At 38.3% G+C, this 15,627-nt stretch overlaps 1 protein-coding gene across 2 annotated transcripts in view; it reads left to right on the top strand.

Moving 5' to 3' along the window:
* The window catches only part of otud7a (OTU deubiquitinase 7A), a 44,819-nt gene that overhangs the window by 11,979 nt on the left and 17,213 nt on the right, over positions 1 to 15,627 (top strand). The window contains exons 2-5 of one of the 2 annotated variants that reach the window (XM_014990334.2): positions 6,602 to 6,731; positions 10,285 to 10,438; positions 13,107 to 13,292; positions 13,407 to 13,625. In XM_014990334.2, the coding sequence (XP_014845820.2) occupies positions 10,354 to 10,438; positions 13,107 to 13,292; positions 13,407 to 13,625 (490 nt within the window). In that variant the 5' untranslated portion in view covers positions 6,602 to 6,731; positions 10,285 to 10,353. Of the gene's footprint in view, positions 1 to 6,225; positions 6,732 to 10,284; positions 10,439 to 13,106; positions 13,293 to 13,406; positions 13,626 to 15,627 lie in introns of those variants that run through there. The other variant, XM_088006256.1, reaches the window with a different exon arrangement.

Genomic DNA, 15,627 nt, shown 5'->3' with positions numbered 1-15,627 from the left:
GATATTGAATGTTTTTCATTTTATTTGTACAGGATATATGTAATAATATGTGAGGAAAGTTTGGAAATTGTTTAACAAAACCTTGTTTTTCTCTGTCAAAAAACCCATCCATTTTATTTGTGGTGTATTGGAAATTGTGATTATTCTTGAGAGCAAGTTGACAACACGAGTTGTAGTTCATAAATGTGCAGTGCAGGCAGTGTGCAGAGCAGCATTTAGATGCAAAGAGACATCACTGCTTCCAGCAGCATCTTTCCCTCAGGATGCAGAAAGCAGCACATCTTTTTAATTTCAGGAAGAAGAAAGATGGAACATGTCTTTGTAGAATTTAATTTAAACTCCACACAATTCAATTCAAATGCATTATCATGATAGGCTTGGGCCTATGGAGTCCTTGGTGGCATTGCATATCTTTTGCACTTTTGAAACATATTCCAATAGAATTATTTAGAAGTAGGATTGTGCAATATGTTGAAGTGTGATTTTCTTCACAGTGGTGATGTGTACAATATCGGAATTGGGTTTTATGTTTCAAGTGTTAGGCATTCATGCTCTTCATATTAGTAATAAATTCCCATCTCAAATTAGTGGTTGAGATGAGGAAGCTTATGGAGAGTGATGAAGACTTGGTCCATCAACAACAACAAAAAAAGAATCCTGGTAAACATGATCAGAGTCATTATCGCAATTTTCAGCAGCATAATTTCAATTACATATTTTCTGAATATTGTGCCATTCTGTTCTTAGAAGTGCAAACCATGCACATCAGTGTTTTAACATAAGTAAAATATTTCTATTTTGGCAGTACAGGAAGAAGGGCCACTTTTTGAGATGTACTGATTAATCTGAAGACAAAACTGAAAGTCTCAGTTTAACCTTGCTCTAAATGTTAAACATAAATAAATAAATAGTCATTTCTTTGCTTGTTTTTTATTTTTTTTGTGGTACATAATAACACCCTATTACAAAATTTCCTATGCTTGTAAATTGTGGCTTGTTTCAATCATTCTAATAGACTGGTGATTATTAAATATTGATGTGAGGTGGAAATTGTGTTTTTCCACAAGCGTGTTCATTTATTTCCTCAACATATCTCTCCAGCTTCTGCACATTAGCAGTTTTGCTGCGACGCGGTGTTGAAACCGTTCTCTGCTTTCACAGTCTAGTAGCATATCATAAATATCTGTGCTGTTTCCATTGTTGTAGGAATAAAAGGCTCGTGCTTCGTTTTTTTTTTCCGGCCTGACCATAACTGAGAGGGTGGCTTGACATTTTTGCTGCGCACGAGCATGTGAACAAGTGCGGCGTAGGAATGAATGCCTTGTTTTATACGTCTTCTGTGTTTTGTCCATGCTTTGTGGAAGCACTTGCTTTGAGATTGGTTAACATATTGAGGGTACATTGAGTGGTGAACCAGTAAAACACTCACACACACATACATACACGGACATGCATGTGTTCCTGTGGTCTCCAGAGAGGGCGGATCATGGGCTGTTTATCTAAAAGTGAGCACAGCGTTTACAGCTTGTTGCTGCTTGGCCCTTGAAGCTGCAGCTTAACTCTTGCTCTCTCTCTGGTGATGAAGCCACAGTTCGGCCCGCCGGCCAAGCGGTTCAACCAAGCCAAAGTAGATTTTACTCCCTGTTTGGCCTGAAGAATCCAAAAAAATTCAGACTAGCAAGGGAAGGATCTGACTCGCTGAGGTTTTATTAATTTACTGAGTTTTACAAAAGTAATCATAAGCCTTGAACTTTTTTATTCTGTCATAGTACGGCCATACACTTTTAGTGCATTCTGTTGGACATTTGTGTGGTACGCCAGGATACAGTGTAATGTATAAATGTGGCGTCCATTAATGAAATCCATTGCAACATATCTAGGAAGGAGCCTACTAGCATGTAATTTTGTGTCATTGTTAATGCAGCTGGCCTAAGAACATTAGTGAACAAACAGAGTCATAAAGACCAAGGAACACAGCAGAAAGGTCAGGAAAAAAGCTGAAGAGAATTTCTTCCTGAAAGTTCTCCTAGTTTTATAACCTATTGTTGTAGGTTATTAAACAATATCCTATTTCAAGGAGAACCATTCAATCCATTTTGTGAAAAGGAAAAGCCATTGCACAGCTGCAAACCAAGACATAGGCATCCACCTACACACAACATCCTGGGCTGGCAGAGCTTTAACTAGTGAAGTAGAGAAGAGGTCCATGGTAACTTTGGTGGAGCTGCAGGGACCCACTGGACATGAGGATGACCTTAATTTCCAGACTAGAAGTCGGTACTTTTTTCTCACACTTTGAACACCACATGGCTTTTTACCAAGGGGTTTTGAAAGGCTAGTCTGCTACTTGATGACAAGTACAATGAATTTGCCTTGAGATGAAAGTGGCATTGAGAACGACAATGAAAGAGAGACTTAGGAAATGTGTGTGAGCCTGTTTAATTCCAACATCGAAGAAGACGACTTAAATAAAAGCTAAAAAATAGCGAGCACTGACTTTTACATTTTTTTAAAACAATCATGTTACAGGCAATGTTAAGAAAGTTATTTGCGAAATGCTACCAATATTTAGTTCATGTTACTATACGTACAGCCGATAGATATGTGCTGCCTATAGATAAACGGTTTCTTCTTTTCAAAGTTGGATGCATTAGGTTTAGTATTTGTTTTATGTTCAGTTACACATTGGCTACCTGACAGCTACGGCCAGCACCCTTAGCAAGTCGTGGCAGCGAATCACAGCAGATGTATAAAAAGCTTTAGCATAAATTCAGCTTTTGTTGCTACAGCTTCATTTTTCACGTATTATTTTTTTGTGTATTTCTGTAATATTACTGGATATTTATTAAGAAGGAATATCCTGTGTCTGGACTCCTTGAGCATCGCCTGCTTCTCTTTGATTTTTTTTTCTCCTTTGTATTACAAACCGTACACCTGTTTGCTGGCTTTTGAAAAAGTATTAAAAGCCTAAAACTGAAACAAATCTGAAGCTAATATAAAGTAAAAATTGACAAGGCGCCTATGTGGAGGTTAAAATAAAATATATGTACATAAATGAACAGGATGTGACTTCTTTCAAAGCCCACGTGTTTCCTAAATGTTCCCTTCACTAACATTTACAATAGTAATAATATAAATATAAATTAAAAAAAAGAACCTTTTTTAAAATATTATTTAGACCCACACAAAAAAGGCATAAACACTTGTTGACCCTAATAATTAATATTTTGCCATTATGGAAAAGATGGAGTGCAAAGCTTGGAGTCTCAGTGCGTGTTTTCACCTCCCACCTACTGTGTACCAGCCTCACATGTGGGCGATCACTGCTCACTATGGAGACAATTACCTCAGCTATAAATCATCCTGTTACTGGAAGATGGCTACATTCACATTAAGACGTGCATCATGGAAAAATTGCCAGCAGCTCATTTGCAGATTTCTGTTTTTTTTATGTATAAAAGTGTTCTGAATGATAAATACTTTTCTGACTGTAGGGATTGTGTTGAAGCGTGTTTCTGATCGCTTCCAGTGTTGTTCTGCGACACTGCAGTTTATTTATAAGGTTCCTTCAGAGCCATTTCCCAGTAAAGTCAGTTTTTATGTTTTTTAATCAGCCAGATTACTTACTGTTTTTCTTTACTGTCAGTTGGAACTGCAGAAGATTTTATCTGTAGATTTATTTTTTATTTTTTTGAAGAAGTGACTGATTTTGATTTTAAAGGAGCTCCAGAATCTTCAAATTTTACACAGGTACGGCTATGTTGTTCTGTAAAGTGCATTTTAAATGTATTAATACAGAACATCATGAATTATTAAATCAAATATTAAACACTTTTGAGGATCATAGACTTCTCAGTACAGTTGACACAGCAACCTTCTGATTGCTTACAGATCAAACATTGCTTCAATCTATAGCTATTATGGGAAACCGTGTGCGTTTCAGCATAATGACAATTTATAGAAAATTAAAACTACATCAGAGGTTGACAACTACCACAGAAATGTGACACTTTTTAATTTATTTTAGATTTTCCAACTATTGCTTTTGTTCAGTTTTTTGTGTTTTTAAAGCAGACTAAAGACACATCTATTCATCTGTATGGCTTTTAAATGAAGTAGTTTCTAGTTATTAACAATTATGGCAAAGATGTCATCAGTTTAACTGCACTATTTGTCTTTATTTTAGATTTAAATGTTTGCTCCAGTCCTCCACTTAAAGTTGAAATAATTTTAGTTTTATGCACATTCCTTACTTTGTCACAGTTACATTTTTATTGTGATATGTTAGAGAAAGACTAAAGTTTAAAGAAAAATATGTGTTAGCTTTCAAGAATAAATGACTGTCACTTTCATTAATGAGAAGTGGCAAAAAAATATTTCACAGGAAAAAATACAAGGTACTGAGCAATCAATCAATTTTAAAATTCATTTATTGGGGGGCCGTTCATCTTTGATAGAGGTTTCTGTGTTTTTGCATTTATAATTTTGTCATATTATTCTTATATAATTTGTTTTCATTAATACCTTTTAAAAGATTTACAGCTTCTTCAGTAAACTGCACTATCACCTCTTTTCAGTTCCTCCTTCTTTGAAACTGATTTATTTTTCAAGTTTTCTCAAATTAGTTTTTTTTTTTTTTTTTCAACGACTGTGAAGCTCTGCGTGCTTCGGATGGATGAAGATGGATGAATGGTTGGATGATTCAGATAATCTAAAGTTCCCCCATATACCTGAAGGAACTAGATCAAAGTGTCCTTGGGCCAATTGATCTCAGGAAGTAAACAACGCAGTGTGCTTTATGTGTTGCACTACTATGTGCAGCATTGAAACTCTAGGTTTAAACGGTAAGTGACAATGACATGGTGGCTTTTGGTCTGAAACTACAGTCTCTGCACAAGGTGAAAGATAAAACTGCGGTTGCAAATATAAATAGAAGTGACAAACAAAGCTACATCTTATGACCAGGTGTAAAGGGCTACAGCATGCACTTGCAATAGTGTGTTGAAACAACTTTTGTGGGAACTAATGAATCATATTATCAACTTCCGCTTGTGAGTTTTTCCCAATGACAAATGTTTTCTTAAGTTAGATAAATGATGACTTGTGTGGAGCTACAAGAAGCAGAAATCCCTGCTGTTGAATCTTAACAGTAACTACTCATATTAATTAATTTATAGACCTTTTGGAGGTCACCACATGTTTTTAAGTAATTTGTCTCAGCATAAGCAGTGTGTTTCCTTCTTTTTCCTAAATATCACAAAATGTGTCCCTCAAGACTCTGTTCTAGTGCCTGTGCTTTTTACAATTTATGTTAATATTATGACTCAAGATTTTACTGATGCATCTCTACATCTCTACGCTTAGAACAAAGGTGTTGATTGTCAATCAGACACTGTTGCCTTGATGTGGTGTTTAAATAATTCCATCTTGTTAGTTCCACTGAATCACTGAACAAAACAAAGACATTTTATTTTAAAGCCAAAAGAAAATACATTCACATCTGCCTAAGATTGTGCCAAGCTAATTAAGTTTGCATCGTGTTATATTTATTTTGTATATTTAATATAAAAACATATTTAAATATTTTAAGTAATGTCTTGAATTTCTTTAAAAAAAAAACTATAAAGTTTGTTCTAATTTAACAATAAGTTGATTTGAAATGGGATTTCAAATCAAGATTATCCATAATATTTCACCAGGGACTATAAGTTATGCCTTGCTAGTATTGGGTCCAGCCTTCTTTTGCTCTGTGCTTTGTCTTAGAAGATTTTGGTCCAAACTGACATGATGGCATCATGCTGGAATTTTATTTAGCCTGCACCTCAATATCGCAAATCTCTCTTATCACCACATCCCAAAGGTTGTTCTATTGGAATGATATTTAGCATGAAGGCCTCAAGTGAAGCTAGAGAACCAAAAGTGTACAATGAAAATCCCTCACATCATTTCTTAACCATATTTAAATATGGTTAAGAAATATTTAATGCTATTTCTCCCCGATTCTGATCCAACCATCTTACTATTGCCGCTGAAATAGAGGCTTCTTACACTAGACAATGTTTTGTCAGTCCAAATCTGGTGAGCTCGTTGGACTTGTGGCTTCTATGGAGTGCCTCTCAGCATGCCAGTGAATGGTTCATTAAGACATGGTGCTCAACATACCTTAGATGTAACAAGTGGTTATTTGAGCTTCTGTTGCCTTTCTAACAACATTGTTATCCTCAAAGCTGCTAATCACCAGATGTTTTCTCTTTTTGGGGGGGACAACTCTCAGCAAACCTGAGAGATGAGGTCAATGAGTGGAAATCTCAGGAGATCAACATTTTCTGAAGCAGATCAGCGGAAATACCAATGTGGATAGATGCAGCATTAAGATGCTAAAAGTACTTTACAATACCACTTTTTAATTTCAGAAATTATTAACTTAATGCTTCAACTCAGCCATATTCAGGATTTAGTTTCTATAATCTGAATCTGCTCCCAACATGTTTATTTATTTTTTTATTTTACTATATTTAGCTTAGTATGTATTTTTTGTTTTCTTATTCAGAGTAAGTCTGGTAACTTATTTTGATGATCTCTGTTTTTCTGTGTCTTCCAGGATTCTCTGCTTCCCCAGAGTCTTCCTCTACTCTGCTGCCACTGAAGCCATGGACTAGATCAGCGTTTGATCCTGGCGGTCCTGTGGTCATCAGATGGCTTCTCACCAACTGTCAGCAAAGACTCTGGATGTAAGTTTAGAGACGAACTAAGACAAGAGGGCTCGTATTCGCTTCGTTCACTTTCGCATTCAGCTGTTCTGTGACTCACGTTAAATCGACATCCTGTTATTGTTTTTTTCTTTATTATGAAATTATGCAAAACAAAAAGGATGATTTACTTTTAACTGCTTTTGAGTTTTGAGTTTCAGTTCTGAGAGTTTGTGTTTGTTCCAGCAGAACCCATCAGGCATTTCTTCCTTCAAACTGATTTCCATAGTTTCCACTGCCTCGGCTTTCGCATTTATTTTATATTTTAACATACCAGCACAGAAAAGTGATTGTTTCCATCAGGGTTCATGGTTGTCTACTGAGTGTCTCTCTAGTCCACAAAGTGGTATTCCACTGGATTTAAGCATAGATATGTTCATACACACAAATGTAATACAATTTATCATGAAATATGTTAAAAGAAATGCATAAGATAAAATTAAATAAAAGTAGTTGTATTAAAATACATTTTGCTGTTTACCCCAAAACCTAAATAACAAATTGTTCACTTTTGAATTTATCCTATATTTTACTCGATATTGTGTCATTTTCACATCATCATGCATGCATAATCATTCACTAACACCAGCAGCTGTTAAATCCAGTACTTCCTGTCTGTAAGGCTGTGATGTGGAAATAGTTTAATCGTCTTGTTCTGTTTTCTCTTAAGAGTGGAGCTCTTAGTTGAATTCTGTCAGTTTTTGTTTTTGTTGCTGCTGTAATGCCACTCCATATTTGTAAGTCTGATTCATGATAGCTGACAAACTTGCTAAAATGTCACTTTGATTAAGAGGAAGCTGGACAGCACATTTCTGTGGCCCACATTGTTTTACGTCAGGTGTGAGACCACGCTTTTCGGTGTTTCTGAGTCATAATTAACTCCCACATGGAAAAGCAATTTGAACGTCGCTGCTTATAGGTTGGGGGAAAGTGAGGTCATGGTTTATAATAATCCACTATTTTAGTTTCTGCTCCGCACTACAAGGAACGAGGTGTTTAGTGCTACAAAGCAATATTCTCTCTTAAAGGTTAGCTTACCGTTCACCCATTAGGTTTTTTTATGCAGTAGTGAAGTCTTTTAGTCCCCCAAAGAAAGAAAACACCTCCTGAGTTGTGCTTAGGTCTGATGGAGGTTCCTGTTAACATGGTTTTCTTTTTAAGGACACTGACAAAATTGACATTTTAAATGTCGGTTTTCATAATTATATTGTTTTACAGCAAAGACCTTCGACGTTTAACTGATTACATTCAAATCTCAGACATATTATATGAATAACAGTTTGTTAATAAACATTGCCTTCCAAAAAGATTATTATGGCGGGATAACACAAAAAACATTTGCAAAAAAAAAAAAAAAAAAAAGAGAGAAGTATTGTATTAGTATTACTCAGATCTATCTTATCATGATCTGTTTAATTATGGTCAAACGGATCAACATACATTTTCTTCACATTATGTTTTTTTTTCTTTTCCTCATCTAAACTCATAATTGTCCAGTTTTTTTTTTGTTTGTTTTTGTTTTGTTTCTGTTGTTCACCATCCTGCTGACATGGTTGTGCACTAATAACCCCTCAGCCTTCAGGCTGCCGGTCTGCACACAAAGGCCTGGTGTCACAGTCTCATGCCTGTGGGTGTTTGTTTTTTTTCTGCTGGTGCTCTGAGATCAGTTCCTTTGTCACCCACCCAGCCTCTGCTGGAATGAAAGTTATGCATGAGCTCAGTTATTCCCCAAACCGCGGGAGTGAATGCATCTGCATGTTAACTGTTATTTATGACCCAATAGTGTCTCGCTTGTTGATCATTAGATTCACAGTGCTATTTAGTTTCAAATATGCTCTCCAGCTAGAAACTAAATAGCACCGCGCTTAATCATCCAGTTACAGAAATGGGCACCAGGCGTCCTGACTTTCGGTCAAAATAAAGTTTTGTTTCTGACTCACACCTAAAAATTTCTGGCTAATACTTTGTTCTAGGCTACATATCTTTAGAGTTCCTACAGAATCTTGAAAAATGTGGAAAAAATATGGAATTTGATTGGGACATTTTCCTTGTTCCATGCAAAATTATAAAATGAGTTTGGAAAAACACTTCTGATCTGTATCTACGGGATAAAAATCAGTACTTCCGTAGATCTTGGTTTCCAACATAATAATTTAAATTTTTATCTAACACGGTGATGCTTAAAAAAATGTATGAAAAAGTAAGCACTGCTCAACTTGATAACCGATACGCCTCTTTGTGGCAAAGTCCTGCTTTGTCCCACTTTTATTACAGAGTTGAATTAATTCAGCCACATTGACTGGTTGGCACGAACTGCCAGTTTTGCAGCCATGCCACAACAAGTGAACCAGATTTGAGTCTGGACTTTGACTTGACCACTTCACAGCCTTCAATTTTTTTTTTCTTTATCCAGTCAGTAGTTAACTGTTTTGTGTGCTTAGTGTTATTGTCCTGCTGCACAACAAGCGTGTGCTTGAGCCTAAGGTCACAAACTGATTGCCTGACAAGATTTCAGAGAAGAGATTTTTGAGATGTTTGGCTTCAACTACTAGAAGAGGTCTTGAACTAGAAAGTAGCTCCCAGGCCCTTACATTATCACCATGTTTCACTAAGATTGAGCTGTTTAGTTTCTAGACAGCTCAATCTTAGATGCTGTTTTAGAAATATTTCATAAAATTAAAGTTTTGTCTGATTAGTCCAAAATCTATTGCCTTTTTTGTCCAGTCTCTTTCCTATTGTTGAATCATGACCACTGACCCTGACTGAGGCTAGTCTACCTTAAATGCAGTTCTTTAGATGTTGTTCTGGCCTTCTGGGTTCTTTTGTGGGATCTGGCCTTTGTCTTCAATGTGCTTTTGGAGTAATTTTGGGAGCTCCAGCACCGTTCTGTGTTTTCTGTGGATAGCTACTTTCAACATGGTTCAGTGAGAGTGACTTTCTAAACTTTTGCAGTCTGATTGATTACAATAACTTGGTTTCTCATCTGTTCTTGAATTTCTTTATATTCAGGTGTGATGTGCCACCTTTGCTGATCTTTTACCTGCCTGTGCCTTGACAGATATGTCATATTTAAGTGATTTCTTTCATTATAAAACCCCACAAGTCAAATGTTGGGCCCACAAATGTTTGTAATGTTAGGAGAAAAACAAAGAAAGAACCTAGAAACTATTGTCATAAAATACTGGGATTTTGAAAATGGACATACGGTACAAACCCTGTGTTGTGATTACGGACAGAGGAGGAAAGCCTTTGGAAGTGGGCAGGTGTATCCCGGAAAAATAAGCACTGGCTGTTGCTGATATCTCTGATGCTGGGTATTATGTTATGACTCCTGGCAGGAGCACTCCATGAAGCATTACGCCTCGGTACAAACGGGCCCGAGCCAGGACTGAAATAAGAGACCAGGCAATCTCGCTCGTATTTTCTCACAGGGACTCGCCAGGGATGAGATCTTTGAGGTGTGGCTAAACAGTTTACTGTAAAGTGGCATCCTCGTCGCTTCTAATGTTTCCTTCTCTGCTTTGTTTGCTCCCAGATGAGAACGTGAAGGCTGGCGTCCACCAAGGCCACCGCTGCACCGTGGGCAGCACACACACATGATCACATGACTCTGGACATGGACGCGGTCCTGTCAGACTTTGTTCGGTCCACGGGGGCAGAACCGGGTCTGGCAAGAGACCTGCTGGAAGGTAAGATTTTCGAAGGGGCGTGGAGGTGGGGGCAAATGAGACGGGAATGAGAAGGAAGGAAGATGACAAAATCAAAGGAACCTGAAACAGGAGGCATGTTTGCTGATTTAGAGGCAGGACTGACGGGCTTACGAGTGCAACTCCCCAAGAGAAGCTTTGTGTCCATTCGCTGGCACTCACTGAGCAGCAGAGGGCTGCAGGCGCATGTGTGGTTCTGATAAAAGAAACAACAGAGAGGTGGATGAATGTCAGCCGGGTTAGGTTCAATATTAAACTTTTACATTTAAATTCACATTGAGAAAAATGTACATACATCCGGGATAATACATCTTCATCTGTGTTCACAAAATTTGTCCCTGTTTTTCCAGCCTCTTGTCTCTCTCTCTCTCTCTCTCTCCCTCTCTCTCTCTCTCTCGCTCTCTCTCTCTCTCTCTCTTTCTCTGTGTCTCTCTCTCTCTCCTTGCTTTGCCCCAAAACCTGCTCTGGTGCGAAGCCTCAACGGGATATGTGTGACACGAGCAGACATCAAACAAGACGGTGCACTCAGACGACGCGGACTCAAGCCCCGATTGTCTCGCCTCGGTTTATTTTTTGCCCCCTGACATTAGCTTAGCCTTTAGGATGTGCATTGACACAGACCTGCGTTGATAGACCAGCTGCTCTGTTGCACTCCGGTCCCAGCCAGGAGGAAGACGAGGCAGTTGTGCTACATGTGCTGCTCTCTACAGGCTGTTTTGGGTATTGAACTGCCTTTTAATTGGCTCTGACTTTCATTTTTCTTGTCGCATTTTAGAGACTGTTGTACGAGGAATACTTGTTTTGTTTTACGTAGGTTTGCTAACTATTTACAAGTAAAGCACTAAAAGGAGCTCTATTGTTTCAGACCATAATCATATATTTTATAGCTTACCATACGTATTTTATTTTTTCTGTATTGTTTTATCCAATATTTGTAGTAGTAAAAGAAACAATTAAATGAAATGCATAGCATTATTCTAGCCACATTAATCAATATTAGTATTACATTACATGATTATCATGTTAGACATTTTTTTTAAATGTATAGACAACATTTAACTAAGTAGTTTTTAAGTGCTTATTTTCTAGAATGGTGAAGTTTTTTTTTTTGTTTGTTTTTCTTTACCAGTTTGCTTTTTCTAGAGAACAAGGAGTCAAACAGATTGCTATTATTTGCTCCGGTTGCCAGTCTGCAATCTGCTTCCTAACAGACTTGCTGCTTGTCAGCTGCAGATTTAATGCTGTTGTTTCCTTTAATTAGAACAATAGGAGGTGCATTGGAGTCTCCCCACCGTTTCCGCTTGTGCTTTTTTGGAAATTCTTTCCAAATATCTGAACTTGTCTTGGTCTGGGAAAATTGTGAAGGTTTTTCTTTCAGCTACCTGACGGCAGTGTGTAGCAACAGACGGGGAAGGAGCACACCTGTTCTTTATACCGGCATTCTATAAGACAGATTTTAAAATGAATGAAGGAACCGCAGAATTTTGAAGCTGTACATTTTTAAACTCTTGGTATAATCGATCCATGCTTTGCCTCTTGTATCAGAATCTGGACTTATGCATCTGAAGTGTCTCTAATGGATATTGATTATGTATTTTCATGCTTCAGAAGAGTGTGTCTGTGCTAAGTATCAATCAGGATCCTGAAAGAAAGCTCTTCACTTAAGCGTTTAAAGACGATGCATTAAGGTGCCGAATGTTGCTGCGAGGCTGAACTATCGGCTATAGGCCTGTTTCTGTGAAGCTCATGCTGCTGAAATCCATTCCGTGAAATGCGTTTTGCATTGACGAATGCAAAAGCAGCTGCTTAAGCGGGACATGCTTTCATATTCATGTTCAGACTCACAGACAGACATCCTGTCTGGAAGGCCGAGATCTTCCTCCTCGGCGTCTCTCCATCACGCCGAGGTCATTAGTAGATCGACTTTCACAAACACACTCAGGTTACAGTGAATGTAGACGTAGGCATTTGTGTGGTTTTCTTTTTGTTGTTATTATTTTTTTGGATGATTCCTGTTGGGGGTTTTAACAATGATTAGTTTAACCCAACAATTCCTGTGGCGGTGGTAGAAGTCAGACAGTGGTGTATGAAAAACCGACTTGCTTGTCTTAAACCTTGAGGGGATTTCTGTTAAAGAGACAGAACTCGGAGGAGACAGCCAGGGGTGTCTCTTTGTGCATGTCAGGATATTGCTGTCACCATATTGAAGGTTCTGTCTCCCTCTCCGACTTTATTTTCGTGCCAACACCCAGCCTCGCTATGATTCAGCATGTTTTCCTCTGATAAAAGCACTGCAACATCTTCTCTTGTGGAGAAGCTATAAATCTGTGAAGCTATGTGGACCGATGTGTTTTTTTAAATTATTATTATGTTAGAGATGTTATGTTCTTCAATTATTTAAAAGTCAAAAGTGGAAAAAAAAGCATACCAAGTTGTTTAAATGTTTCAGTGAAATAGAGTTATCTAATTCATCTCCAACTGTAAACTGTTTACTGTAAACTTTTAGTGTGTGTGCGGTGTCGTCTTGCACACTATGACATCTGCTTACATGCATGGGACTGTAATGAAATCGAACCAGAAAACTTAATGGAGGTTTATTTTTTCCTGGTTGTGATCAGACTCTGACTTCCATTTTTTTTTTTTCCTTCAGGTAAAAACTGGGACCTCAGTGCTGCTCTGAACGACTACGAGGAGCTCAGGCAGGTCCACACTGCCAACCTGCCGCAGGTCTTCAACGAGGGCCGCTACTACAAACAGCCAGAGACACGTGAAACACCCAGCCATGTCAGCAAGATCGACAGGCCGTGTGCACAGAAGCAGGAGGACAATGCACAAGGTAGTAAAGCCAGTTCAGCATCAGCAGTGGCGGCGTTTTTTTTTTTTTTTTGTTTGTTCCCATGAACCTCGTCTTACGTCTTATCTGCACCACCTTGCTTGTGCTCGCCTCTAGAGAAGCGTCTGTCCCGTGGAATCTCCCACGCCAGCTCTGCTATCGTCTCCTTGGCACGGCTGCAGGTGGCGAACGAGTGCACCAGCGAGCAGTTCCCTCTTGAGATGCCCATTTACACATTCCAGCTACCCGATCTCAGCGTCTACAGCGAGGACTTTAGGAGTTTCATAGAGAGGGATCTAATAGAGCAGTCCACCATGATGGCTCTGGAACAGGCGGGTGAGTCCGATGAGGATATAGCACGGAACATTTTGTCATGTTAAAACCACAAACCTCGGTGTATTTTTGCTAGAATTGTATGTGACTGACCAACACAAAGTTGTGCATCATTGTGATGTTGAAAGAAATTCGATTTTACGTTTACAATCCAGTGCCACTGCTTACCTTCAGAAGTGAGCAAACAGGCATCAAAGAACCCGGCAGACAGGTGAAGGAAAAAAGGGGTGAATAAGTTTAAATCAGGGTTTGTTCGCAAAACTTTACCCCAAATGTTCAATCAATCATTTAAATATTGAAAGACTGTGGCAATTGCAAATCTACACAGCGTTAATCAGAGAAGCTGCTAAGCGGCCCACATTGACCTGCAGCAATATGGGTGGAAGAATCTCTGCGCAGCTGCTTGTAAATGGCTATAAATACATGACAACCTCAAAGAAAGTCTGTTAGATTCTAGAGATGATTTGAAACTAGGGCAGAGGTTCACTTTCTAGCAGTGGTTAGTTGAACACATACTCCTGTGCTACGATGGTCCAGTCAAAGTTCAGGCCTTGATAGAATTGTGTCTCTGTTCCGACATTTAAAAAAATAGATCTCCACAAGACATTGACTGAAATTGAGCTATTTTGCAAAAAAAAAAAAAAAGGGATTCATTTTAGTCTTTTTGATTCTTCACTTGTTTAAAGTAAACTGAAGCCAAACAGAGTAGTTGCAATAAAAAATTCCATTAAGTCTGAAATACAGACAGATGCACAAGATGAGACTGACCCAGTGAGACAGAACAGATCAGAGCAGCAGCATCAGGGAGGGAGGATGACAACAGCTAATTCGAAGCCTCCCGCATCCCAGAGGGTTCATATCCCATCTGACACTTTCAACTGAAGGAGAGAAACCTGCTCAAACGTTTTAATCTTGCAGAGAACCCCTCTCACTCTGATGTTATAATAAACAAGCAGAAAATGTGAATATTTTACCAATAAGGCATAAAGAAAGCATCTTAAAACGGCATGTCAAATCCTTTTTGCTTGCTGAAAAATAATAGGAAATAATTTTTCAGTCAGTAAAATTGTTTTTGTTTTTTTGTTTTTTCTTTTTGCAAATTATGCAAAAGTTACTGTAAAATGCACCGATATGCATCTTTCTGTATTTCCTAGCAGGTAGAATTGCCCATATGTACTGCATGCGGAGCACGCTATGAAGCCAGCATCATAAAACAACAGGAGGTTACAGTAGCTCAGAAATAAAGAACTGCAAGTTGCAGAAATAAAGAAAGGAAAGTCTGCAGTTTAATTGTGACTACAGTGAAGGCTAAATCATTCAGAGGCTCCTCTGTGTTTACTGTTGTTAAATAAATGATGGAGCCAGATCGGCCAGGCTCAGAGCAGTGCGGTCCGCCTGCAGTCAGTCTATGTGTCGTGCTCAGGGCTCTTCTTCATTCTCACTTCTTTCTTTCTTTTTTTTTTTTTTTTTTTTAGAAAAGGTAGAGAAGTGGTTTCAAAGTAGCTTCTGGGGGACTGCAGTGGTTGTATGAAAAAAAAAAGTGAATCATATACAGGCTAAAAAGGAACGTAACCAACTGATGCATGTGCACAGTGCAATGTGTGAAACAACTTTCTATTTTTTTTTTCTCTATTTCACAATTGGACAATTGGTATTAAGATGCATGTACTCAACTAAGTGAAATTTAATAATTTGAAGATTTCCAGAGTTCAGATTATTTATTCTAAACTACACTCTCTCTCCTAAACCACCTAGGTTTTGCAATCTTTAACCTGTAGGAAGAACATTGTAACATCGATCTGCAATCAAGGATCTTCATACATAACAGAACAACTGATTGTGAAGTAGAGCCGTCGTGGTTCCGCAAAGCTCAGTGGCGCTCTGCGTTGAATACCGACACTCATGATACTGTGACCTGCAGCGTGTATTTTTACACTTGTGTAGCTTGTGTGCTGGCTGCAGTGCTTGTCATCAAAGGCGACTTTCTGAGTGTTCTTGTGTTTTC

The sequence above is a fragment of the Poecilia mexicana genome, unplaced genomic scaffold (assembly GCF_051168715.1).
Source record: "Poecilia mexicana isolate PSO_F unplaced genomic scaffold, ASM5116871v1 scaffold_6, whole genome shotgun sequence".
Taxonomy (NCBI): Eukaryota; Metazoa; Chordata; class Actinopteri; order Cyprinodontiformes; family Poeciliidae; genus Poecilia; species Poecilia mexicana.
The sequence above is the reverse complement of the archived record's forward strand: the minus strand, read 5'-3'. Positions and strand labels throughout refer to the sequence as shown.